This window comes from Cottoperca gobio, chromosome 8 (genome assembly GCF_900634415.1).
Source record: "Cottoperca gobio chromosome 8, fCotGob3.1, whole genome shotgun sequence".
NCBI lineage: Eukaryota > Metazoa > Chordata > Actinopteri > Perciformes > Bovichtidae > Cottoperca > Cottoperca gobio.
In genome coordinates, this window is record NC_041362.1 from 1,526,878 (window position 1) to 1,552,484 (window position 25,607).

The 25,607-nt window shown below is 47.0% G+C and overlaps 1 protein-coding gene across 10 annotated transcripts in view; it reads left to right on the plus strand.

Annotated features, from left to right (window-relative positions):
* Positions 1–25,607, plus strand: part of LOC115011626 (RNA binding protein fox-1 homolog 3-like) — a 332,138-nt gene that overhangs the window by 296,350 nt on the left and 10,181 nt on the right. For 6 of the 10 annotated variants that reach the window (XM_029436770.1, XM_029436775.1, XM_029436777.1 and 3 more), the window contains 10 exons: positions 1,019–1,162; positions 5,240–5,293; positions 8,168–8,260; positions 8,988–9,048; positions 9,133–9,186; positions 14,205–14,337; positions 16,162–16,201; positions 18,503–18,561; positions 21,107–21,185; positions 24,235–25,607. The exon at positions 24,235–25,607 is cut by the window's right edge and continues 826 nt beyond it. In XM_029436770.1, the coding sequence (XP_029292630.1) occupies positions 1,019–1,162; positions 5,240–5,293; positions 8,168–8,260; positions 8,988–9,048; positions 9,133–9,186; positions 14,205–14,337; positions 16,162–16,201; positions 18,503–18,561; positions 21,107–21,185; positions 24,235–24,279 (762 nt within the window). In that variant the 3' untranslated portion in view covers positions 24,280–25,607. The remainder of the gene's footprint in view (positions 1–1,018; positions 1,163–5,239; positions 5,294–8,167; positions 8,261–8,987; positions 9,049–9,132; positions 9,187–14,204; positions 14,338–16,161; positions 16,202–18,502; positions 18,562–21,106; positions 21,186–24,234) is intronic. The other 4 variants (XM_029436776.1, XM_029436780.1, XM_029436772.1 and 1 more) reach the window with 3 other exon arrangements.

Sequence of the window (25,607 nt, forward strand, 5' to 3'; positions counted from 1 at the left end):
CCGTTATTACAGCCTTTAGGTTTCAGGCTGGAGCTTACCAAACCTGGCAACCTCACTGTGACAACAACCGGAAACTAGTGAGCATTAGCGGTGCTGTTAGCTGCTTTTGTCTTTATGCTAAGCTAGGCTAATTGCTTCCTGCTTCACACTTAATGTTCATACGTGAAATTGATACTTGTGAGAGAAAGCTAATAATCAAAATATTGAAGTATTAATTGAATTAAATAGATAAAACGTCACTAAACCGTAAACCACAGAGATGGCAGGTTAGAAAACACTTAAGTCAAACAATTTGTGCAACATTTAAAAGCATTTTCAAACGACCAATGACCTATTTTGCCAAACATGAGGACATGTGCAGATACACTTATCCCACAGTGGTGCATGACAGAGAGGAGGAACGATGTTGACCAATGAGGTTTAGTTCACAGAAAACGCATCAGAAAAAGAAACAAAAAACAAGGTCCATCTAAACAGACAAGCCGCCAGCCCCCTCACTGACATCCATCATTGGTGTCACGGGGAGAAACAAGTGGAATTTGTCATTGACATCAGACACGTCATTTATATAGAAATGTCAGCATAGCATTCGCATAATGATGGAAACAACAACGCTGAGGGCTTTGGGCCTCGCACTCTGATGGCTGTGTGCAAACGTCACCAATAATGTGTCTTTAGTCTAGACATGTCAGGGCTCTGTGGGATCTATATCCACGCCTTTTTGTCAGCGCCTTCAATCTTCCCTGTTGCTCAAGAGCTAAGTGCAAGAGATTAATAAGTGGATTTGTAATGCACAACCTCAGGTTTGACACTATAAGTCATCGGCTGTTTATCGCTTTGGCTTTCTTGCCGGATTGAAAAATGGCAGACGCTGAGTAAGTTAGTTAGCCACCCTGCACCCCTCCTCCCTGCTACCCCCCCTTCCCCTCTTCTTCTCGTACTCCAAGACCGGGAGGTACAGTATACTGTAGCAGCTAATGAGCAGCTTGTGTCTTTTCTGTTTGTTTCCCTCTGGCAGGCAGATGATGTGACGCAAACAGAGGGCTCTCAGCAGCTCCAGCTCCAGCACTCAGACTCTTCCGAGAAGCAGCAGCCCAAAAGGTTACATGTCTCCAACATTCCCTTCCGCTTCCGGGACCCTGACCTAAGGCAAATGTTTGGGGTGAGTACCTTGAAGGAAAAATGTACTGCAAGTTATTTGTGTAGGTCGTGCCTGTTTTCTATCGGTTAATATCACACCGTTAAGTTAATGTGATCCGGGAGCACGGTATAACAACGGAACAACAAAGTGGGTTTTAAATTGGAGGCGCACCACCTCGTCGGAAACAAAGAGCGCTTCTGCTTACGTCAGAAGATTTTTTTTTTAAACTTTTAGGAAGTAATATATTCTAGCTTCGGGGGGAAACGAGCAGTGGGGCTAAATCACACAACAAAGGCCACATATTTAATGAGTGATGCGCTAGCTTAAACCTGCATCTAGTAACTACATTGGTAACTGCATTTTCAGGAAGAATGAGAACCTCCTTGTTAAAAGTAAAGAAAAAACGCCGAATAAATCACAATCAGGGGCTGATGTGTGAGGACAAACCTCCCTGCTGCTCAGACAACACTGAACTTAGTGAGATATGGAACCCAATACGGTGATCATCGACCGTCCGTCTTCTTCTTCTCTCCTTCGGCGAGCCGATTGATTTAAACCCCGTTTGATCAACTTGATGATCTCAAGTTGCTCGACCTGTCGGACTTCTTATTAGCGAAGTTTCCGTGTCCCAGGATGTCAGCAATGAACTAAAAACCAGAATGTATTTGCTATATCTTGGTCACTAGCAGTACGCGTAGATCAGTTTCCCCCCAAAAGCGTCTTAAATAGCCGGTAGACCATTACAGAAGAGCCTAAATCATTCCTGAGGAGATGATTCCTCCTGATTACCTGTTTAGTGGTTACACATACAGAGCTGTCAGCTGCAGACAAATGCTATCAGATTACTTATCAGCATATCGAAATCCCTCAACAGAAATTTTCTCTTCCTCTCTCTGTCTCTTGCCCAATTAATGAGGCAATGAATAGTTCAACAGCTCACCCTTGTGTCTCACAAAAGCTTCAACAAGAATTGAACCATACATCCCCAATTCAATAACCATAATGGATCTGAATGGAGACGATTGCCAAAAATGTACTTTAAATGTTATGCACTAATTGGACCATTAGAACCCAGAGGCGTTAATTCTCGCCGTTATGAAGACAACATCCAGCTGATGATATTAATTACTCCAGAGCCCTGGCTGTGGCTTTATCAATTGCAGACAACATGGCTGCTCTCTCTCTCTTCCTCCCTCTGATTGTTGGCTTTATTGTTCCCAGCTCTGGTGCAGGTCGTGTGGAATCCAAATCGCCTCAGTAATTAGCTCGGAGGCTTTGTTTGCCCGGCCGACACATGCAGATATACGATACAAAATTGATCGCAGCCCACCCAGTCCCCCTCAATCAACCCGACTCACCCACGTGTTGCCCGTTCCTTCCTTTTTCATGCCCCCCTCCCTTCCTGTCGCTTCTTGGTGGTTGGCATAGTGGAGGATTGTAGGATTGATTGTCTTGGGTAGAACTTGGCAAAGAGATAGCTGGTCCGCTCCACCCTCTGACATGTCCTCCACAATGGGCCTTTGTGCGATCAGCGTGTGCAAAGCCTCATCCCTCTAGCTCTAATGGCTTCTGGAGCGCCACCGGCTCAATACGCCATTACCGTTGCGCATGAGTGAAACCCACAGACATACAGGGCGGGGGGGAAGACAGAGGAGAAGGAGAGTGGAGGTGCAGCACGGCCCCACTAAAGAAGCCCCTTAAAGTGTAGCAAAGCCCTGCCAGGAGCTCCATCTGCTCCCACTACGCGGCACGTAGAATTCGTCCCTGGTGACGGCAGCACCAGTGGGACCCGTTGGTGGCAGCACCCTGAAACGAGAAGGGAGGGCCCCGAGATGCACCCCGCACACCACCGGGTTAAGGGTGTGAAGAAACCTGTGAGCCTTTAATGAGGCGCTGAATGAAGAGCTCATTAGGACGACCACAGCGGACCTTAATCAGTAATTAGAAACTGTGATCTCTGAGAGCTAGCAAGTGCAGGGGAAATGAAAACACTCCAAGCGCGAGCGAGCTCTGTGCGGAGCCCATGCTGCGCTGCTTGAGGGTGCCCTCGTTTATGCGTCTGGGTTCTTCAGCAGTGCTTCTCTCACTACATGTAAGGGCTCTCACAGCATTCCCCGGAGCAATCAGGACCTCTGCCCTCCCCCCATCCTGCTGTCACGCTGACTGCTGTGTCTGAGCGTGCTCTACACTGGCACTTTGCTGTTTGAATACACAGGGCTGCTGTAGCGTAATTATAGGTTTCTTAAGAGCTTAAAGATATTCAAGCAAAAGATGGAGGCCTGGAAAATACAGTGTACTGGCACACAAGGCCACACTGTATCTCAGCGCCATGCCAGTGTGTGCTTTAAAACCATTTTTGAATGTAAGCATTGATGTCTTTTCTTTCTCTCATCCCAGCTTCATTTCTGCATAAATATCAAATATCAATCCAATTTCTATTTCTCTGAGAGTGCATAAGCTATATGTAAATACAAATGAATAGATGCCTGGAATGGTTGAAAAAAACGTATTCAAATGTTTTAAATGCAGCAACATGATTTGCAAAATGGCCGCTTGTAATATGTAATATGTATGCAACGACTGGTCTGCTCCTTTAGCGTGTAGATGCTTCTCTTACGTCTGTATTGATATTGAATTGTTTCAGTCGTCTATGGATGGATGTAGCTGCAGCCTCTTAGATGACGTCAGTCTCTCTTGTCCTCCCTCTGGAGACTCCTCCCATTGAAGCTATTGTTTATCGGCACTGCTGATGCAGCTGTTTGTGTGTGTGTGTGTGTGTGTGTGTGTGAGTGTGTGAGTGGGTGGGCGGGGATAGAAGTGCATGAGATCACTGGTGAGCAGCGAGCAGTCCCCAGCGCCATGTGGAAATCCTGAAAGACGACTTCCACTGAAACTAATTAATCGACGCCACAAGCCCATTACGCTCGGTTAAAACAATTAGCATCTGCACATTGCGTGGGGGAAGCATTGTCATCTCAGGCGAGAAAGGGGCATCACGCTGGGATATAAATGCCTGTGTGTGTGATCGAGCCAACACTTCCCATTCGAATCAATGGAGCTGAGCGCCATATGAGGCAGATGGGTGGATGGGATCTATAGAATCCAGAGCAGATACATAGGGGAGGAGACGCAACCTGATAAAACGCAGGACGGTTTAAATAACCGAGCCTTGTTTTCACTTTAACTCGGTGCGGTTAGGTCGCCGCAGAGCCCTTTCAAGTGGGAGGGGACATGTGTTTTTCGCTAACCCATAAACCCTCACCTCCTCAAGCCCACTCCACTCACTTCAGTCAGATAATAGCCAGCTCCTCCTAACCCCTATTAGTGGCTCAGTCAAACGATCCATCCATTCCCATTGAGCGTCGACCACATGGAAGGCCCATTTCTTCCCTGTTGTGCCGAAATCAAGGCGACGCGGACCGCTTGACAGGGTAATTACTTTTAATGAAATAATACGGCCATTGTAGACAGCAATTAAAAGTCGCTCTCACTCCACTCATTAGAGGAACTTACAGTTTACTTTCATTCCTCTGTTTTCTAATGATCCGAAGGCAAGCCTTTTTAAATCGAAAGGCTGGAGCATGTTAACCCCCGGGGACCGGCCCCGAGGTCCTGTTGACTGTGAGAGCACACAAACAAAGAGAGAATAAAGGGGACAGGGAGGAAGATGAAGGGATAGAAAGGTACATTCGCATCGGATCCACCGGACTCTCCACAAGGCAGAGCTCAGGTCTCCGCTCAGATGACTTGAAGTGACTGTTCCCCTGGTCACCCAGATCGCAACTTAATAATCTGATGCTTCTGTTTGTTGTTACGGGAAAACAAACATCAGAAATGCTGATGTGTAATCAAAGAGCCAGTATTTTGACTGTGATCTCATTTCATAGTGTATTGACGCAGCGCTCTTTTCTAAAGCACGCCAGCTTCAAGAACGGTTTGCGAGCTACCAAATGCAAATTGACCACCATTTCCTCACAAAAGTAACATTTCCATATTGCCTTAATGCTTTTTCTTTCTCCAGTCGTCCTTCTCGTGAATTCACAGTCAGCGAGGCTTTCTAACTCCATCTTCTCTTCTCTTTCTCTTTTCTCTCTGCAGCAATTTGGAAAGATTTTAGATGTGGAGATTATCTTTAATGAGCGAGGATCCAAGGTAAGTGAACTAGAACACCAGCTGCTTCATTACCATGTACTTCTTCTGTTTCCTAATGATGGCATTAGTGTAGTGTGTACATTGGCTGAGAGTAGTGGTCCCTAAGCCTGGTCCTGGAGAGCTGCATCCACCATGCCTCTCTTCCTCCCTCCCTCCCTCTTGTTTTTGTTGTTGCAGCTCTAACCCAAGTTGTGAATCATTAGCCCTGTCAATCAATTCATTATTGAGCTGTTTCACAATTCACTTAATCCACCAGCAGGCTGCAGGTCCTGAAGCTTATGGAATTGAAACAGCTTGTTTAGGGAGTGGGTGTTTGAAGCCTGGGTGTTGCTCCTACATTATTCAGGTTTTCTCATTTTGTTTTTATATATACTATAATTCAGGATAAGAATAACGTTCTCTGGGGTGTTTTGCAAATAAATGTTAGTTTAGCTAAAAGACATTTCAAGGCTAATCCTACTTTTCCAGCTCTGGACAAACAGGACATCACGTGTTGGCTTTTTGGAAGCTTCTACATGCTGAACTAAAGCCCACATCCAAGCTTCTTTAAGTAGTAAAGGAAGCAGTTGAAGGGCAAGTCCATGAAAAAGACCAAAGCAACAATGTGTCGGTCCGTCGCTCGACTCCCCGCTCCGTCTGTGGCTCTAAGTCCATTTGTACCTATTGAAGCTGTAAATCTTTCAAATTGGGTCACAGATATACAGATTACATTTCTTTTTTTAAAGGCTCAGTATATTCTCAGAGCAGCTGGGAACTATAGTTTTTAGTGAACGTCATTTGAACCGGAGTAAATAGTGCCGTTGTCGGGGACTATTTCCAGCGTTGGATTAATCCACATTTGGTGCTCCAGTGAGTATTTCTGCCAACTGTGTGTACGAGAGTTAAAACAAACTACAGTGTGAGTTTGTGATGGCACATTGATGTGTTATTAATATCTTTAGACAACAATGGAGCTCTATGGCACAGAGCAACAGCATATAACAGGCTTTGACTGCACACAAAACACTTTGTCTTCGGTCTCTTCACGAGTTGTTGAGCATATAGAATATATAGACGGCCCCCGACAGAAGCAGTCAACATACATTTGACCTCTTACAATCTTAATCTTGATTGCGCATGTACGTCAAAAATAATCTGAACTCCTAAAGCAAGAATTCCAGCAACCCAGCAGAAAGACATTCCCCCCCCTGCGCTGCGGCGTTACTGCAGTATCCGTCTCCTAACCACCTACCATGGACAGGTGAAGCCTGCGGTGGTGTGAACAGCCGAGTGCTACTCATCCAGCTGTTCATTTAATAGAGTGCACTAAGCTCCACAGCTTTCCATTCATAAAGGAGACAGGATCCCTGGCTGGGTGTTGAGGCATGAATACTATTGATTCCCATTCATACCTGGGAGTAGTTTGGGCTCGTATACAGGCGTGCAGGGAGCCCTGCGCGCAGGCGACGCGGCCGCACTCAGCCCCCTCTGCCAGACAAGATTGAGCACCGGATAAACCTGCCTCCTCCGCCGTAACAAGCATTTATTGTTTGTGCCCTACAAAGCCATTACCCATGATGCCTCTCTCTCTCCCGCACCCCGTGTGCTATATAATAAACCTACCAGGCCATTAATAAACAATCTATTTTCTATGAAGCTTTGGCAATTTGCATTCAATATGTTTGTCTCCTTTGAAAAATGGTGGCTCCACTCTCCCCTCTTGTAAGCTAATTATTTGTGCATGATAAAAGAAAAAAGATAGAGAGGGTAACCACAGTCGGGTGAATGTCCAAAGGATTAATTTTGCCCTCAATTCCCTTTTTGAATTTATTTCTTTATCTCTCTTCCCCTAAGGACAGGTCTCGTGTTATTTATGCTAGAAATAGCAACCCGGAGATCCCGTGTATGCATACGAGATCACGCCGCTCGCCATCTCTCACATGTATTACATCCTCAAGCAATTATCAGGCAGCGCCGGCCATGCTCCCTCTCCCCCTGCCCATACCTCTATAAGTATATATAGAAACCAAAGGAATGGGACTCGGCCAGCATATCTTAATGCTCCTGCTATAGAGCTCAGGCCCTGTATCCCAGTCCACATAACTCAAGGAAGTGACAAACCCCCCCAGGGGAGCGAGGGAGTCAGAGATTTCTTTTTTGTGTGTGTGTGTGGGGGGGGGGGATTGAAATGAGAGGTTGGGTATATTTTGGTCAGGGTGTAAAGTCAATATCCTCTCTCTTCTTTATCACACAGGATGGTACGTGTGGTGACACCATTCACTTTTTTGCATCAATGAGCCCGGTGTAATTTCGGCTCCATAAAAATGTCCTACTTATCAGAGCAGTGAATTAGAAATAGTCAGAGATCAAGTTAACATCTCCTCGGAGAATTCACACTCACTCCTTCCTCCCGTTGCCCACGTCTTCAAAGGGAGCCGGGGCCGTCTGAGCGGCCGCGCTGCTGAAGTTGTGCAGATAATTATACGACTATTATGGCAGCTAACACAGTGTTTTGCATCCGCTGCTTCCTGACATTCACCCGTGGCACCGGTGCTGTGCTGTTTAATTGGGTAAAGCAGGCAGGTTTGTTGGTGTTGCTGCGTGAGGTCATGTCACCGTTATCCTCTCCTCCTCGGATCTCTCTGTTTGCTGTTTCCTGACGCCTCACTAACTGCCTCTAATTAATCTGGCTGCTTACAACTCGACTCTGCCGCCGCTGCTGCTCACCTACTCCTGTCTTCTCACCTCTGTTTCCCTTCTTTCCTCCCTTCCCCTTTCTTCCTCTGTGTGTGTGTGTGTGTGTGTGTGTGTGTGTGTGCGGGTGTGTGTGCGGGTGTGTGTCTCCATCCTTTCCTTCTCCTTTTTCTCTACCGGTGGCTAACGCGGCGCTCTCAGGGCTTTGGGTTTGTAACTTTTGAAACGAGCACAGATGCTGATCGTGCACGGGAGAAACTAAACGGTACAATCGTAGAGGGACGCAAAATAGAGGTGCTTTCCTTTTTTCCCCCTTTACCCATCATTTTCTACTTCCTGCCTGCCGCCTCCTAAACTTACCTATAAACCCATGCATTAGCATGTGGCTGCTGTGTGTGTGTGTGTGGATATTTGCATCCCTGTGTGCCTGGATGCATGCATGCATAATGGGGCATATAACTTGTCCTGAGTAGAATGCGGGATCCATACCTGGACGCGCTAGTTGTCCATCATTACCCGACAATGCAGAATGAACGCATGCCATCATCCTCTGGGTTCCTTTCAGATCTGAGAACCCCCGTCACCATCGTTTAGTGTTGCCTGCTCTAATTCTGCTCTTGTTGACGACGAGCCGAGCCCCCACTCTGTCATTCTCATCAGGTCAATAGAAGAAAATCAAAGCACTGTCTGTGTTTGTCTTTTGGAATCCATTTGTTTATCCAACCAATTACTGAATTTAGAGGATGCCATTGTTCTGTTGTGCTCATACCTGTAGGTAATTGGTGCATGCCTTCCCCCCTATTTCCAATAATTTAATAATCTGTAAGAACATTTAAAAGATGAATAAATTCATGAAAGGGTGAAGCAAACTCCACATTTACATAATCATTTATTTTGTTATTTATCTTTTCTGTTATGAGTTCCTTGTTCTTCGTCTTGCCGCCTGCTTCTGGCCCGTGCTCGTGTCTGCAGAGGGAACGTGAGGCTCGGCGTTAACTGTGCGTTCTGTTGCTTTCAACAGGTGAACAATGCAACGGCACGAGTGATGACAAACAAAAAGGTGGCCAACCCTTACACGAACGGTAAGTGCCGCACCGCACCGTAAAGCTTAAGAATGATAACACGTCGTCGTCATCCTCATTGAAGTTTTTCTTTCTGTTCGCCAGGCTGGAAGCTGAACCCAGTGGTGGGAGCCGTCTACGGTCCTGAGCTGTACGCCGGTAAGAGTCTTACAGCGCGTTTGAATGTTGAGTGTTTTTCTCCATAACTTCCACCGCAGCGCACCTGAGGCCACTATCAGCCACGGCCAATCCCAATCTGACCCCTGAATTTCCACAATCGGACTCATCCTGAACCTGCTGTACATGAAATTCCCCTCAAATCAAAGTGAATCTGAGAGCGGCTCAGATAAGCAGTGGATGATCCGAGCCTCTCTGAGTGGCTGAGGGAGCCCGAGCCATTGTTTGCGCGGTGTGCAACTGTAAAGCTGAAAAAAATGATTTCAAGAGCAAGCGCCCCTGCAACTGTTATCAGATTGTGGAGGCTGCTGCTGTGGATGGATTTGCCAAGTGCGCCAGATTGACTTTTACAGAGCTAACCGAATAAGGGAGATTGAGTGAGCGATATTGTTGGCACCTACCCTGTCGAAGGCCGCTATTCCTTCTGGTCTCAGTAATGGAGGAATGAGATGAGCTCAGTGGGGTTTTCCCTATCTCTCTCTGCCTCGACATGCCAGCTTTATTGCTGTATGTTATATGAACCCTTTGCATTTTAATGAGGGGGAAATGGTACTATTTCATTTGGAAGAAGTGCTGAGCACATCGCGCCACTTTAACGGCTTTCCTTTCTGCTCATTAGACTAAAATCTGTTCATTCCCCGGACAGCTTTACGGCGAACCTCTAAATAACTGTCCATGACAGAAAGCAGTCATCTATCATTTTTATTTCATCCCCAACCCCTCACCCTCTCCATGCCTCCTCCCCTGCCTCCCACCCTCCTCCTCCTCCTCTTCTTCCTCCCCCCCAACATTCCCTTGGTTTCGACATCTTCCCCTGATAATTATTCACACACATAAACGTACACACATCCCTCTGACGGTGCATGCACAGGCTCAAACAGGTACATTCTGCCGTGGTCAGGCGGAATCTTCTCTACATTCTAAATGTGGACGTTAAGTAAGAATCTTTCCTCTGACCTATATACCTCCAACACCATCCCCTGCCCTGCTTCTTAACACTCAGACCAAAAGCATTCCAGCATACAGAAATAGATAACCTATGTAGAACACAGACACTAATACATGTCCCCTCTTTCATGCGCACTTTCTCCATTTTACACTCACACACAAATCATCTCATAAATCAGAGGGAGTGTGGTCCACCACTCCAGGCAGGGGAAGCAGGAGGGGTTGGGTGATTTATTGGCTGCTAATTTTTCAAGTCGTCTTGACATGGCACTGGAGTTTGCCAAGCCTAAACGACAACATATGCTTGCCAGCTGGGAAGATGGGATACATAAATAAGAGATACATTTTTGAAACCAACCCGCCCTAATGAGCAGCAAAAGGCCGTTTTGGCTCTAAAAAAAAAAAGAGTGAAAGAATAAACACTGACCCTGCGACTGTGATATTCCTCCCTGAGAAGAAAACACACAAGAATTAGGTTTGCGGGTTTCAGGACATATTCCAAAATCATCAAAGCTACAGTTAATATACTTTTGGTGGGAGTAAAATGGGATATAAAGGCGATTAATCACTGTTTATCAGTCCTCATTTCTGTGCGGGAGATCAGTGAAATTGGGAGCCATAAATCCTGGCTCGGTGACAGCACACTTCGTCTCCATTCGTCCTGGCGCTACAGGTTTATTGTCCTCAAAACCCATTCAGGAGAATGACGGATGAGAGCCTCATGCCGGCTCCCCGCTCTTAACCTCTTCCAGGGTAGATTGGCTCCTCCTACTGATGGAGGAGAGGGGGGGTAGTTGGTAGGGTACAGGCATGCGGTGGAAACCCAGAGTCCATGTCCTCTGTTGCCACCTATCACCCAAACCTCCCTCAGAAGCTTGGTACAGGAAGCAGGAGGTGGGGGGGGGGGGTCCAGGAAAGAGGAGCAAGGTGATTGGGTTTCCAGGCAAATGGAGGGATTGGCAATAAAAACATGGCAGTGGCACAAATCATGGTGTGTGGCAGCTGGTAGGCATCCAGGATCTGTGCTCACCTTTGTCCTCCTTCACTGCGCGCTGATCTGGTTTACATGAAAACTTTGAGTAGAACAAACCCCAGGTTCTGTGCTGCGGCGCCTCGTATATACAGCCTCTGCGTATATAACAGCAGCCCTCTGCACTCGCCCTGCACTTAATGACACCTGTACGCGTCGCATGCAGTTTATAATTATGTGTACAGTGAGGGGGTGTGTGCACAGGGACAGTGTTTACACTAAGTCTTCCACATATCATCTACACATGTAAAGCACTGTGTGCATCGTTGACATTTTGAAATTGACATTCATTGTCTCATTTGCAACAATTGCAGATATTAATATGATATAGAAACGTGGAGAACAACAGCAAACGCAAGACATCCGGCGCCGTTTAGCCCAGTTTACACTAATTGGCAGACTTTTCTGGATTGTTCCTGGTGTTGAATGTTTGCAGCACCATGGACAGCTGCCACTTAGAAATCCCTTCCTACGGCCCCCTCAGGCTCACACACAGGGACTCTCCTCTGCAGCGGATTCCTACGGAGACCGGGAGATCAGTCGCTCTTCATTCACCGGTCCAAATGTTCTGCTACTAAGGTGGAGTTTTTTTAAAAGACTCGTGAAAAGCTAGCAGCTGTATAAATGACAGAAAGGAAAGGCTAATTGCCATCTTAATATATGTAGACAGATCCTTTCATTGTTGGAGTGTACGTTAGGGGGATAATTAAGCTCCAGACTCTTGATTAGATTAAGCTGTTTTCGGTCCCCAGTGCGTGGATTAAGTGCTCATTGCCCGATGTATTTGAGCAGGAAGTATTAGAGAGATCAACCTTGTGGAAAATCAGATCTTTCTTTATGGGAGCCGGTTATGACCCCATCATTGGCACAGAGCTGGATTACTTCAGGTCCAACTGGCTCTGCGAGTATTGAGCTTCTCTCAGGTTGACACATATGACATATGAGGTGCAGCGTGACCCCGCCGCCCTCCAGCGCATAACTCATATTTTCTCCAGCCCCCCTCCCGGAAAAGGTGTTTGACTTTGGTGGCTAGACCAGGTTTGTGCTCTCATACACCGTAGCTGTTGTTGCTTTTCACAGGCTTACCAAGGTGTGACAGTGCCTTTGATTTATGGGTTATTATTGAAGCAGTGTAGCCTATCGCCAACTCATTATAAGTTTACATTCACATACATCACTGCATGCATATTGCATACAGATTTCCAAAAAAAGAAAAAAGAAGGCAATTGGACTTTCTGGGGCCCAGAAATAGTAGCGATTTGTTAAGAAGAGGGGGGGGGGGAACCACACCTCGGAAACTATCAAAGAGGATTGTTTTTGCCCTTTAGCAACTGCACTCAGATGTCCACTGCTCCAAAAAAAGAGACTAATTTAAATGTCAAGGTCAGTATTATAAATCACTTGGGGGAAAGGGGGCACCCTGCGAGTCTATTGGTACGCTGGCAGCAAACAAAGTGCCATGCACCTAGGTGGGTGTGAGGAGGGGGGGGGGTGTGTGGGTGTTACCTGGCCAAATGAGTCGCAGAGTTTGAATATGTGTGCGGACCCACTAATGGAGCGTGATGTTAATGGCAGAAGACATTAAACCTGGCTCTCTGTGTTTTTAAAAGCACCACTAATCTGTCTCCCTGTCAGCTTTATTGAGGCAGCGGGGCTAGGGTGTGCATCGTTCATTAGGGTGTTCACTGGACTCGTCCACCTGCAGGGTTAACGCTGCACATGGCACAGTGACGCTGGACATTCACTCCCCAGGCAAAAACCTACACTCCCATTATATACGCGCTTCCATGGATCTTCATTGTCTAGTTTATCTGCCGTTGCGAGGGACTGCCTGCCGCCTCCTCGGTGGCAGCGGGTTCATCTAAAACACATTGGATACATGTTATTAACCTGTGTTACTCACCCTGACTGAGCCCCCCCACCCCCACCATAACAAGGCCGGACAGGAGCTCCACAGCAACCCCCCCCCCCCATCACAGAGTGAAGTCTGATTGAAAAGAAACTGTGGTCTGTGATGAATTCGCCCGAAAACATGTCATGGAAATGAATAAAGAATAATAACACGAGGGGAGGGTGATGAGGGGGCGTAGCTGGGGGTGACGAATAATGGGGATGACTGTGTTGTGATGGACTAGTCATTGGGGGAGGGAGGGAAAAGAGCAGAGAGAGGGGGGGTGTGAGGGAATTTGGATTGCTGGAAGAGAGGAGGCCAACTTAATCACGTCTAAGAGATGGCTGTGTTTGTATGCAGCTCCACAGCTTGTAATCAGACAGACACTGGACTGATTGAAGGTTAAGTAGAGAGCTGAGGATCACATCGCCTGTCCTCTAATCTGTGATCGCAGAACTTTTTTCCGCACCATCAAACCAACCCTGAAGCCTTTCACCACCACCACCCTCCCTTACTCACTCGCTGGTAGCCGTCAGCAGAGGACACGTGTAGCCGTGTGATTGGCTAAAGATGGTCCCAGATGGGTTTGAGATGGGGTCATGCTGAGGTTTGGGCCTTGGCTGTCCGGCCCATCTGCTTAATTTTCCCTTGGGGAAGGTTCTGAACATCTAGTCAGGTTGTTCAACAACCTCTCATTTCACTGTAGCCAACACCTAGAAACGCCCTCTACCTCTCCCCGTCCACCCTCCCACTGTTCTCTTTGCTGTTAGCCCATTGTGTGGAAACTATGCAAAAGCTGTGGTGCGAAACTAGTGGTATTGCATCCATTACCTGCATATGCTTCAAGGCTGCCCCTCGCCAGGCATCAGGAAAGGATGCGTACAGCAAATGTGGATCCTTGCTGAGTACGGCACAAAGCAGTGAGCTGGGAAAGGGGAGAGTGCTCGATGAGGCGCACCTAGAAAAGATTAAATCTATTGTTTCCTTGTCTTCCCCATAATGCATTCTGTCATAGGGAAAGCAGTGCCACACGTCTCTCTCTAATGTATTCTGTCATAAGGTAAGCAATGCCAAGTCGAAGGATGTTCTCTGAAAGTCATTTTCTCTTCTCTCGTGTGTTTCCTTCCACAGTAGCAGGGTTTCCCTACCCTGCCACAGGGGCTACGGTGGCCTATAGGGGTGCCCACTTGCGAGGTCGGGGGCGGGCTGTGTACAACACGTTCCGCACAGCTCCACCACCACCACCTATCCCAGCTTACGGAGCGTGAGTATTGAATCTCTGACCCGGATGTAGAAAACAACAACAATGAGCACTTCAGACAACGTTCACGCTGTAGGACGAGTGTGTTGGACGAGTGTGTTGGACGAGTGTGTTGGACGAGTGTGTCGGACGAGTGTGTCGGACGAGTGTGTAGGACGAGTGTGTCGGACGAGTGTGTCGGACGAGTGTGTCGGACGAGTGTGTAGGACGAGTGTGTCGGACGAGTGTGTCGGACGAGTGTGTGGGACGAGTGTGTTGTCGGACGAGTGTGTCGGACGAGTGTGTCGGACGAGTGTGTGGGACGAGTGTGTTGTCGGACGAGTGTGTGGGACGAGTGTGTGGGACGAGTGTGTCGGACGAGTGTGTGGGACGAGTGTGTGGGACGAGTGTGTCGGACGAGTGTGTGGGACGAGTGTGTCGTACGAGTGTGTCGTACGAGTGTGTCGGACGAGTGTGTAGGACGAGTGTGTAGGACGAGTGTGTTGGACGAGTGTGTAGGACGAGTGTGTCGGACGAGTGTGTCGGACGAGTGTGTAGGACGAGTGTGTGGGACGAGTGTGTAGGACGAGTGTGTCGGACGAGTGTGTGGGACGAGTGTGTTGGACGAGTGTGTAGGACGAGTGTGTCGGACGAGTGTGTCGGACGAGTGTGTGGGACGAGTGTGTGGGACGAGTGTGTCGGACGAGTGTGTGGGACGAGTGTGTCGTACGAGTGTGTCGTACGAGTGTGTCGGACGAGTGTGTAGGACGAGTGTGTAGGACGAGTGTGTTGGACGAGTGTGTAGGACGAGTGTGTCGGACGAGTGTGTCGGACGAGTGTGTTGGACTGTGTGCAGGATGTTCATGCTCCAGTTATGTGTTTGCATGCACATGCTGCATGTGTCTACATTAAGGTGTGCTGGTCATACTTAATGCATTGGTTCTTCCAATCTGTTTAGAAGATTACACCAGGCTTTGTGATTTAATATAAAACACATTAAAGTTAACTACAGTTAAAACAACAACATTGCTGTCACTTTACTTTTTTATTCCCCCCTTTGTGTTTACTTTGTTATTCTAATGCAATGGATTGTACTCCTTAGGGGAGTAACATCATTGTTGGTATCTAGGTGTGTTCATGCCCTAACGCTGCCCATCCTTATATGTGTACGCTGCGTATTGACAGAGGAGGAACTAACAAAGCCACAGGGAGAGCTGGAGAGAGCTGAGATAGCGTATTACTGGGCAGATCTCACTGGACTGTGACCAGGGTCTATGCTGATCTCCTGGCTTTGTGCAGCGCTGCCTCAAACTTGTCTCTTATCAGCAGTGGTCTGTGTGGCCGTGGGAGAGGTCTGACGGAGGCCGGCCGAGGGCCCAGTATAGCTGTCTATCTGTGATTAGATCAGGATCCGTCTTACTGCAGAGAGACTCGCTGCTGAAGCCGGGACTAGAAAATCCCACGTCCCCTTTCCCCTCCCTCCTACTCCAGGGCCCTTTGCTATTGATGGCAGCTGGTTGATTTATATAGCAGAGTCATGTGATGGAGCTCCTTCGCTGCCTTTTTTATTTTTTGTCCTCCTCTCCCCACCACCAGCCCCCCTGACAACACTGCAGCAACTGGAAAGACAAACAATTTTACCAGAGCAGAAAATTGGTTGGGGATGTGAAACGGTTGCACTTTTCGCTTTAATGTGTCATTCATTATTTGTAGTACAGCACACTGAAGCTGCTAAGAGCTGACCCCACAGACCCTCAAATGGTGGAAATAGGAAGAACGTCGAGGGCTGAGATTCAGGAGGGTACGCCAAACCAACTAATTCTCCTTTCCTGTTCTCTTATTTCACAGGGTGGTGTACCAAGATGGCTTCTACGGTGCAGAGATCTATGTAAGTACAGTTGGCTCTTCCTCCTGCCTGCTTAGATGAAACAGAAGTAAAGCAGACAAAAAGCCCAGCCCTGGAGACAAAAACGTGATCTCCTCAGCCCCCGGCGTTCTCCCAGCCTCGCTGCCAAGCCGGCGTCGATTAGGCCTCTGTCTGCTGTGCCAAGAAACCCAACAACAAAATTTAAAACCCCCTCAGCTCCTCCCTCCTCTCTCTCCTCTCTCTTCCTATGATCTCAGACTTTGGCAAAGAGGCAGACCCGGGCTCAGTGTCCCGTGTCAAGTTAGGTCATTTCTTACTTTAGATTTGTCTAGCTTTTTAAAAGGTGGCTTGTCTTATGCAGCCCTTCTCGCTACTTCTTCCCTCCTCTCTCCCGTGTTGTGTTTGTGTACACTCGGAGGGTTTGGCCGGGATATCCCTGCCTGCCCCAGGGGGTCTGTGCAGGCCTGAGTGGAGCCGGTCCTCCCAGCCATCACCATGTGGGAGATAAGAGGAGCGGCAGCAGATAAAGGGATTAGCCGTCCCTCTGGAGCTGTCCGTGCAGGCAGGGTCATATCAGGGTTGGCCCTGCTGCACGTCGCCCTTGACAGAGAAAAGCATGGCCACTGTGGAGATAATGCTGAAATTACCACGCTGCCCCGCTTTGACATTCGTCCAAACGTTTGCGGGGGATGTAATTTGTCCCTTTTATTCTGCTGCTTCCTTTTCTCTGTCGCCGTCTGCCGAGATTGCGAGATGACAGTGGGGGCAGCAGCAGTGACAGTTGCCTCTCACTTTGGCCCTGACGACCAGCGTCTGGGAGCGAAGCGCTGAACCCCAGTGATGTACGACTCACACTCCAGCCCACATGATAGGACTGTATTTTCGCTGGTTTTCACCATAGGCGAGACCCGGGCTGCGCTCTGAGTGATATTGTTTGTCTCTCACACTCGTTCAGCTAAGTCCTGCACCCAGATGTCCCTTGACCAAGGCTTGGTCAGGTTGCTCCATCACTCAACCCGTCACACCAGACCCTGGTGCTTTACTGCCATTAGTTTTGGCACTGGCCACTGCACTGCTTCAGACTGGCTGAGTGTGCGTGAAGGTCTCAAGTGACCAGGAGGAAGCCGTCCCTTAGCCCTCCGTGTCCTCCACAATCATTCAGTGGACACTGATGTGTGGAAGCTTTGTTTCTGAACTAGATTACCTGCTGATCCATTAGCAGGAAGGGAAACTGTAGGCATATAAATATACTCTTCATACATCGCATGTCCTAATTCATATGCATGCATGCACCTCCATGTAGAAGCACACACGGACGCATACATACATGAATGCACAAACACACACTCCGCACGACAAAATAACAAATGTGCTGCACTGTTGTGTGCAGGATTTGACAATGTGGGAGAGTGATTTATTGGTCCGTATTTGTTCAGGCTGTTGCTGTAATCAGCGCAGTCCCAAGGCATGGTTGTCCCACAGGAAGTCATCTGCCTGAAGTGCTGTGACTTCCTGCCTCCGCGGGAAACCTTGAGGGGAATTGGGGGAGTGGGATTCACTAGCTGTGGCCCCTGACCTCATTTCATGTGCAGCCGCAGCCATCGCACCGCTGCCTCTCTGCACCACTCTCCGTCGGACGTCTTCCCCCTTGAGTTTAAAAATGAATGGAAACCTGCATTATTAAAAGCCACCTATCCACGGTATGGACGCAGATGGGCACACACTCCACTGGCACTAATAGAAAAACAGTGGGAGAACAGCTTCATTTTTCAAAGAGAGTAATAGCAGCGCTCCACAATGAGGTCTTTAATTCCTTCCCCACTCTGGCAAATGAATACAGCGGTCCTGACTCCCCGACGGTCCGGCCGTCTCCTGCCTTCTTACTTCATTTGTGAGCCAGGGGGGTCGTGTAAAGGAAAAAGGTTCTCTTCAATAATGTATCAGCAGAGCCTCCTTAATCTAAAAATGGGCTGAATTTGGGGAGTTGGCTCACATGGCCTGTGTTATGCTGTTGCTGCTCCACACATGAGCCTCCAGTGTGACAATGACTCGCTCCCCCGAATCTGCTGCCTCCCAGAACATCATTCATCCCCCTGTTGCCAACACTCGCCTAATACACCATATATCAAACAGCACCCTCTGGTGTCTGACGGGGACCCTGCAGTTGGGGAATGATATACAAAATACACTGCAGTGACATTTAACTATTAAGGCAATTTAAAGCTCTGTCTCTGCATTGTTGTTTCCGTGCGTGTCTGAGATGTACCCTTTCTCTGCACAGGTTGAGCTCAATCATTGATTAACACTGTGCTATTTTTACAGGGTGGCTATGCAGCATACAGATTTGCCCAGCCCACCACCACCGCTGCGTACAGTGACAGGTGAGGATCCCTCTTATGCAGCTTCTTTATGCACCATTACATTGCACAAGGTCTACGTTACATACCATCAGAAATCAATGTGGGAATCATTCTGCAACCAGAAGGAAAGACCTCCTTAGATTAAAGTGTGTTTCCTTTCTTTTGTGGTATTCTTTTGCATGTGTTGCCTTTTCACCACATCAGCAGAAGAAACCGAATGCTGAATGAATAAAACCCACGTTGAGTTTCCAGTAACGCGATGGACTCGCCTGCACCGTGTTCAACGAGCTCTCTCTGTTAATGTGAACTTCCATTGGAAGCAACCAGTTGATCCTGCAGGCTGTCAAATAGAGCAAATTACTGACTGAAGTAGAAATAGATGACGAAGATTGAAGGAAACCGAGTGCGCCGCGGAAAACACTTCATCACAAAATAAGTGTTGGGAATGCAGCGAACATCACAGAATGATATCGAACACTGTGGAAGCAGCAAAGTGGGGGTCTTTCACAACGCTCTGCTCACTACAGCATCACATCCTGTGGATGGAGGATGTGTGTGATGAACGAGCGGCTGCTCCACCAGCATTTTACAATATTCTGTGCAGGTTATTTAAGGTTTCTTGGGTTTCCCCCCTCCTCTCCTGTTATCTTATCTATTAGGCAAACCGTCATATTCTTTTTTAGCTTGGAGCTAAAGAACACACGCAAAAAAAAAAGACTAACCTTGTTTGACTGGATGAGAAAAGCAGTGATATATGCTGTGACTGTGTGTGATGGGAGAGTGGGTATATCACTGCGGTATTTATGAATGGCCTCAGGTCTGGCGAAGGGAGGCAGGGAGACAGAGAGCGGGAGAGATGGACCGGCAGGGACTCTATCACTTCTGAGCGATGTCACTCTGCTTCAGGTGTGCTCCGTTTGAGGAGGCGTCGCTGATTCATTTCGGCCCCTGAAAGCCGTTGTCAGCCAGGATGTGGGCTGGTTTCGGAATCTAATCTGGGAAGGATTGAGCATGTCACTTGTGATAACGTACACCCTGCCTGAGAGCCTGAAGATCATATCGATAATGTAAGATTTATCAGGCCTCACCGCGGCTCGAATTATGAGCAGCCGTGCTCGGCGAGAGCAGAAATTGGACAGCGGCTTTTTTCTTCTTCTCTCAGAGTGATTTAATTCCTGTTTCTCTTGCCTTTACTTTTCCTTGAGATTTAATGTAATTCGCCCCCAAGTTGTTTGTTTTGCTTTGTCTGTTTGTTTCCTTCTGAATAAGCGGTCGTGCCCATTGGATCAATAGACGTTTGTTGGCATTGTTTGAGCAATACCTTATCAGACTTAACCGTGGAGCAGTCAGACAATCATAAAAAGAGGTCACCAGGATTGTGGAAGGCGTGTGAAACCCCTGCAAAATATGAAACATTTATTATCTGAAAAGCCTACAGTGCTCACAGGCTGCATTACCAAAGCCCTCTAAGTACCTCGACAGAGTTCATAGCACTGAGTGTGATGTAGCAAAGAGGCCTTGTGAGGAGCCAGTCACATTGTAGACACCCTGCCGGCTTCCAATCAGCTCTGTGGAGGCTCGGTGACCTTGTGCAGGGTGGTTTGACCTGCCAGTCGTCAGCAGTGCCACTCTGGTGAGAGTCATTTTGTAGATATATTAGCCTTAGAGGGCCTGTGGGGTTCGGTGCTCACTGAAGATAAGAGGACCATGGAGACTCCCCCTGACCATCTCATGGCACCGGCCTCCTCCCCAAGGAGTCGAGGCAGCCTTTCTGATTTCACGTCCTGCTCACTGACCTTGGGTGCTGCCGGACTTAAATGGACCGAGCCATATTTAGATCTTATATAAGTCAATGTAGCTCATGCGAGAGGCATGAGCGCTGTATGTCCTGTTGTCTCCTTTAGGAGAATTTCCTCCTCTCTCTCTCTCTCTCTCTCTCTCTCTCTCTCTCTCTCTCTCTCTCTCTCTCTCTCTCCACTCTTTTTTTTTGTATTCCTGGTTGAGTTGGTGCCCTCAGTCCTTGGCTGGGTGTGCCTTATCTGCTCCTTGCAGACCCTCATTTGCAAGCGAGCATTGAGGGGAGAAAAAAAAAGAAAAAAGAAGGAAAGTAAATAGAGGAATATGTGAAGTCGAATAAATAAATAAATGAGGCGGACACATCTTGTCCTGTCTCAGAAGGAAATTGGAAGGATTAGTTCCAAACCAGCAACAATGAAAAGACAGGGGCGTGAGCCCAGTGTGCAGCCTGGGTAAACAAGAAGAGGGTGAGAGACCCAGCCCTCCAGCACCAACTGTCTCCCTCTCTGCTCATCACCTATTCCCTCCACCTAATCAAGATGACAATGAAAAGACAAGTATAATTCACCCACCTTTGAACTCCCCTTTTTGAACCACCTTGTATAATGCAGGAAGCCCTGGAGGCCGGGGAGGGAAATAATTGATTGTGTTAGAGACTTGAAAGAGTTGACTTGAGGGGTTGAGCATTAAACAAGCATGCATAAATGTTCTGCTCTCCTCGTCAATGATAGATCAATGACTGTCTTCTCTGTGCCTTCCTGTTGTGCAGCTATGGCAGAGTCTATGCAACAGCAGACCCCTACCACCACACGATTGGCCCTGCAGCCACATACAGTGTGGGGACTATGGTAAGTCTTGGAGGCCGTCGCCTGTTTGTCTGCACCCTGTCTGAAACGTCACACACACACACACACACACACACACACACACACACACACTCCAAAATAAAGACCAGAGACTGCAGCGGTCACTGGTTTTTATTTATGTATTCATCAATTGATTTAGTTTTTGCCATGCTCTCTGGCGCACCCTAGTGGAGCTGAGCAGTACTGTAATACCCCGGCATGTGGAGATTGGCTCCGACACTTAGTGCAACAAACTTCATGCCACCTCGTGCAGTCTTAACTCGACACGTGTTCCTCCTGGAATGAGAATGAGTGCTTATTGCAGTGTTTACCTGCATCTCAACATAACAAGCACATGTCTGATCATTGTACACGTCTCCGCTCACTACAGAGTGAGTCGGATCATCTTTGGGTTTGTTTTTGTTTTTTTTCATTCAGCCAAACCCAACTCGAAGGGATAAGTTGTTAATGTCTGTTTTTAGCTAGCGTTTGCAGCTACTGTAACATCAAAGATGAAAAGTGATGATAAATAAAAAATCTAATTTAAAAAAGCATCTTCTTTGAGACGAGAGAGTTTCTCTTTTGTTTCGATGATGATGATGATGATGATGATGATGAGGGGATGGGACCGGGCTCACAGACCAAACCTGCAGATTGAAGACCATCAAACGCATACAGCGGTGTGCCGTGGGACATAGAAGAGAGCGAGGCGGAGGGAGGGAGACGTGTCGCCCTCCCCTCCTGCCCACAAGCTGTATCGGAGGCGTGCTCTCAGCTTGAGAAATGACTCAAAATTACCATTCCGGCATGCATGCGATTTTCAATAACATAAAGAAAAGGCGTACAGTTCCCCGGTGCAGCTGCTAGCTAAAAGCTTTCATTAATTAAGACATTTCTTTTTCCTCTTCATTTACTTAATTAAAAAATGTGCTTGAATGTTTTTTATTCTTTCTTCTTTTTCCTCCAAACTTCCTTCCATTTCTCTGACACTTTGATCCTCTCTATGAAAAGAGAGGACTGGATTCGGCCCCTAAAAATATCAGAGCTCATGTTGTGTGTGTTGGGAGCTCAGGGAGCTAACACAGGCTCAAGAGGGTGGGGGGGTGTGTGTGTGTTCGTGTGGTGTTGAACAAATGGCAGGGCTACTGGGAGACGGGCTGTGCTGAGGCCGACATCGAATAATCTTGTGGGCTAAAGAGAAAAGATCAGTTTGGTTCCTAATTCTTTAATCATATTTGATTAATGGTTCTCCAGCAGAGAGGAGCCACTTCTGCATTTTAAAGCTATACAATAATTAGTTCCTCTGAGATTAAGGTTTGAGATTCTCTTCACTCATTTCCAGCATACAGAAGCATCTCCAATGGTTGAAAGTTTCAACAAGCAAGAGGGCTCCCCGAAATTAGGCAAAATTAGCCTTTGAAGACATTCAGTAGCCTTTGGAGTTTGTCTGAATTCTTAATTGCAACAGAGCCACTGAAAGATGAGAGGAGGGACTGTGTGTGTGTGTGTGTGTGTGTGTGCGCGAGCATGTGCAGGTGTGCATGCATACACTTGCATGCTTCATGTGTGTCTGCCCTAGATATCTTGAGCATGGTGCTAAATCTAAGAGCTATTATGCTGTGGTGGATTGCCCGTCCAGCGGACTTGAGAAGGAGCCGTGATTAAACCTCTCTGACCTTCTTCTGCTTTGGGTGAATCTCTCATATCGTCACAGCATGAGAAGGAAACACGATGTTCTTTTCATTTCTTAATGAAATTAATCAAAGAAAGAAAGCCATTTTTCTTTTTCTTTGCTCTGCTACGATATTCTTTATGTTTGTATCAACTGACCCGATGAAGCTCCGAGTCTGCGCAGACACATGTGAGCCGAAGGTTTCGATCCTTTGAAAAGAAATTCAAACAAAAAGTTCAAGTTTTGATCTTGAACTTTGAAAAAATTACAAAAATATATTCAAACTAAAAAAAAGTTTTTTCAGGTTGAATATTATTTTGATTCATTTCTTTAAATCTTTTGATTTTTCACTTTTTATATATTTTGAGATTTGAGTTTGTAGATTTCATGTTTTCAGTTTCAGATCTTTTTTTTTCCCACCTTCAGATCTTTTGGCCCTGATCTGGTGTGTGTGTGTGTGTGTGTGTGTGTGTGTGTGTGTGTGTGCGTGTGTGTGTGTGCGTGTGTGTGTGTGTGTGTGCGTGAGAGTGTGTGTGTGTGTGCGTGTGTGTGCGTGCGTGTGTGTGTGTGTGCGTGCGTGCGTGAGAGTGTGTGTGTGCGTGCGTGTGTGTCTGTGGGGCTTCATCTGAGAGACAAAACAAAGAAGGAACCACCAGAAGTATGACTCAACACTTTCTATTGGCAGTAAAAAACAAAGAGAATACGCTGCGTTCACTGTACTATGTGGAAGTGGGAAACGTCAAACCCTTCATAGTTTATTGCTCTTGTTCTGATATTAATACGGCCTAAGACGACTTCCTGAACGTAACTTTATCACAGGCGTCTTTTATTTTTTTACTGCCAATCACGAGAATATGCTGTATATAAAGTGTTGCATCATAGTTCTCGCAGTACCTACGTCTCCTGAAGGCAACATGGTTGAGGAAGCTCCTCTGCCTTCATTGTTTTGCTGTCACTCAGCTGAAGCCCCGCCCCCTTCGCCAGATTAGGGCCAAAAGTCTGAAAATGAAACAAAAAAGATTTGAATCTGAAAACATGAAAAAAACAAGAACTCAAATAATATAATAATATATATAATATATAATATAAATAAATAATAATAAAATATAAATAAAAGTGATTAAATATTTCTTCAAACGATCAAAACCTTTCCATCCTAACTCCTGATGACCCTGATGACCCTGTTCCTAACACACACTCCTGTTATTGGCCCTATCACCCCCCCTCCCGGTCGCTCCCACACGGAAAGCCTTTACTCCGATATGTAAACCTACATTAATAACTTGCATGGAAAAAGGAAGGAAATTTGTGGAAGAAGAGAAACGGACTAAAGCTGTCACCTGAATACTGATTGGTACTTTTTCATCTTTGATGTTGCAGGCTAGCCTTTACAGAGGAGGGTACAGTCGCTTCACTCCCTACTAAAAGAAAGAAAAAAAGACAGAGACATTACCACAACAAACAAACAAACAAAAACTATCTTAAAAAAAAAAGACAAACACAACACAAGCAAAGGCCCGGTCCCCACGCTGAGCCCCTCCCCTGACACCCTCAGCCGATATTTCTACAACAACCTATTTGATGTCATCATCGGTCTGCTCTTGTTTTGTATTCATTTTGTGCTTTTGGTATTCTTTTGGAAAGTTCTATGCACATGTGCATTATCTTGATTGCTGTATATGGGTGCTGTGTCACCATAACCAATGTGAGCCTACTGCAGCACGCATGATGCATGCTCAGAGGTGTGTGTACGCAGCCGCTGTCATCTGACTAAGAATATACTGGGGCATTTTTTTTACGATACGTGCATGACAAACAGGACCGATCAGGTCGACGCTGATCCGTTCCTTTTTCTAACCTTCCATTTAACATTTAACATGCAGAGACAAAGAGCTCAGTGCCCCCGCTGACTCACATGCCTTGGTAATTCTTAGCTCAAAGACGGCTCTGCTCTGACTGCTTTTGTTTTTCTTTAAACGTTGGGAGTGTCCCACTGTTGTGCACTCGCAGTGGAGCCTTTACAAGCTGTACTTTGTGCTCTGACAGCATGCACAGTGAAGGGTCATGAAGGTCACATGTCTGTGTTGGACTCACAATGCTCACATCTCCAGTCTGCTGCAAATCACTGGACGTTTATATGCAACTGTTCTTCATTGGCGTTTATGTTTTAGGGGGAAATGTTACGTTCAGGGACAAACAACCAAAGGAAAACATAAGGGGGGGGGGGGGGGACCTGGGTTTGCATCGCCTCTCAAGCTCGTGGACCACGTGAACACCGACCAAATGCTCCGTCTCTTTAAAGGTCTCTTCGTCTTTCATCGCACCCCGCTTGGTAAACGTCCACGTCGCTTTAAGACCAAACATTTTATCTCCAGAAATCACAGAAGACGTGTTTTCACAGTGGACTCAGCGTCATGTCTAACATCGCTCAAGTTCTCTTTCTTAATTGGATTCAATTAAATAAATGTATTAGACAAGAGGTTCTCTGATGTCGACCTTCTGTAAGAGCTGGTCGCTGCACGGGGACTGGGTTTCAGTGACGCTGTATTTCAATTCACTACATTGGAAAGCGTTTGAAATATTTTCATACAAATGACATAAATATGGAGGAGCAGAATTGTCCGACACACCTTAGAATATATTTCATATTCCTGGTTCCTCCACATCCCACACACTCCATGTGTGTCTGTTTGTTTCCCCAGATATCAAATCACTAAATAGTTGCATATGAACGTCATTTGCAGAAGACGTGG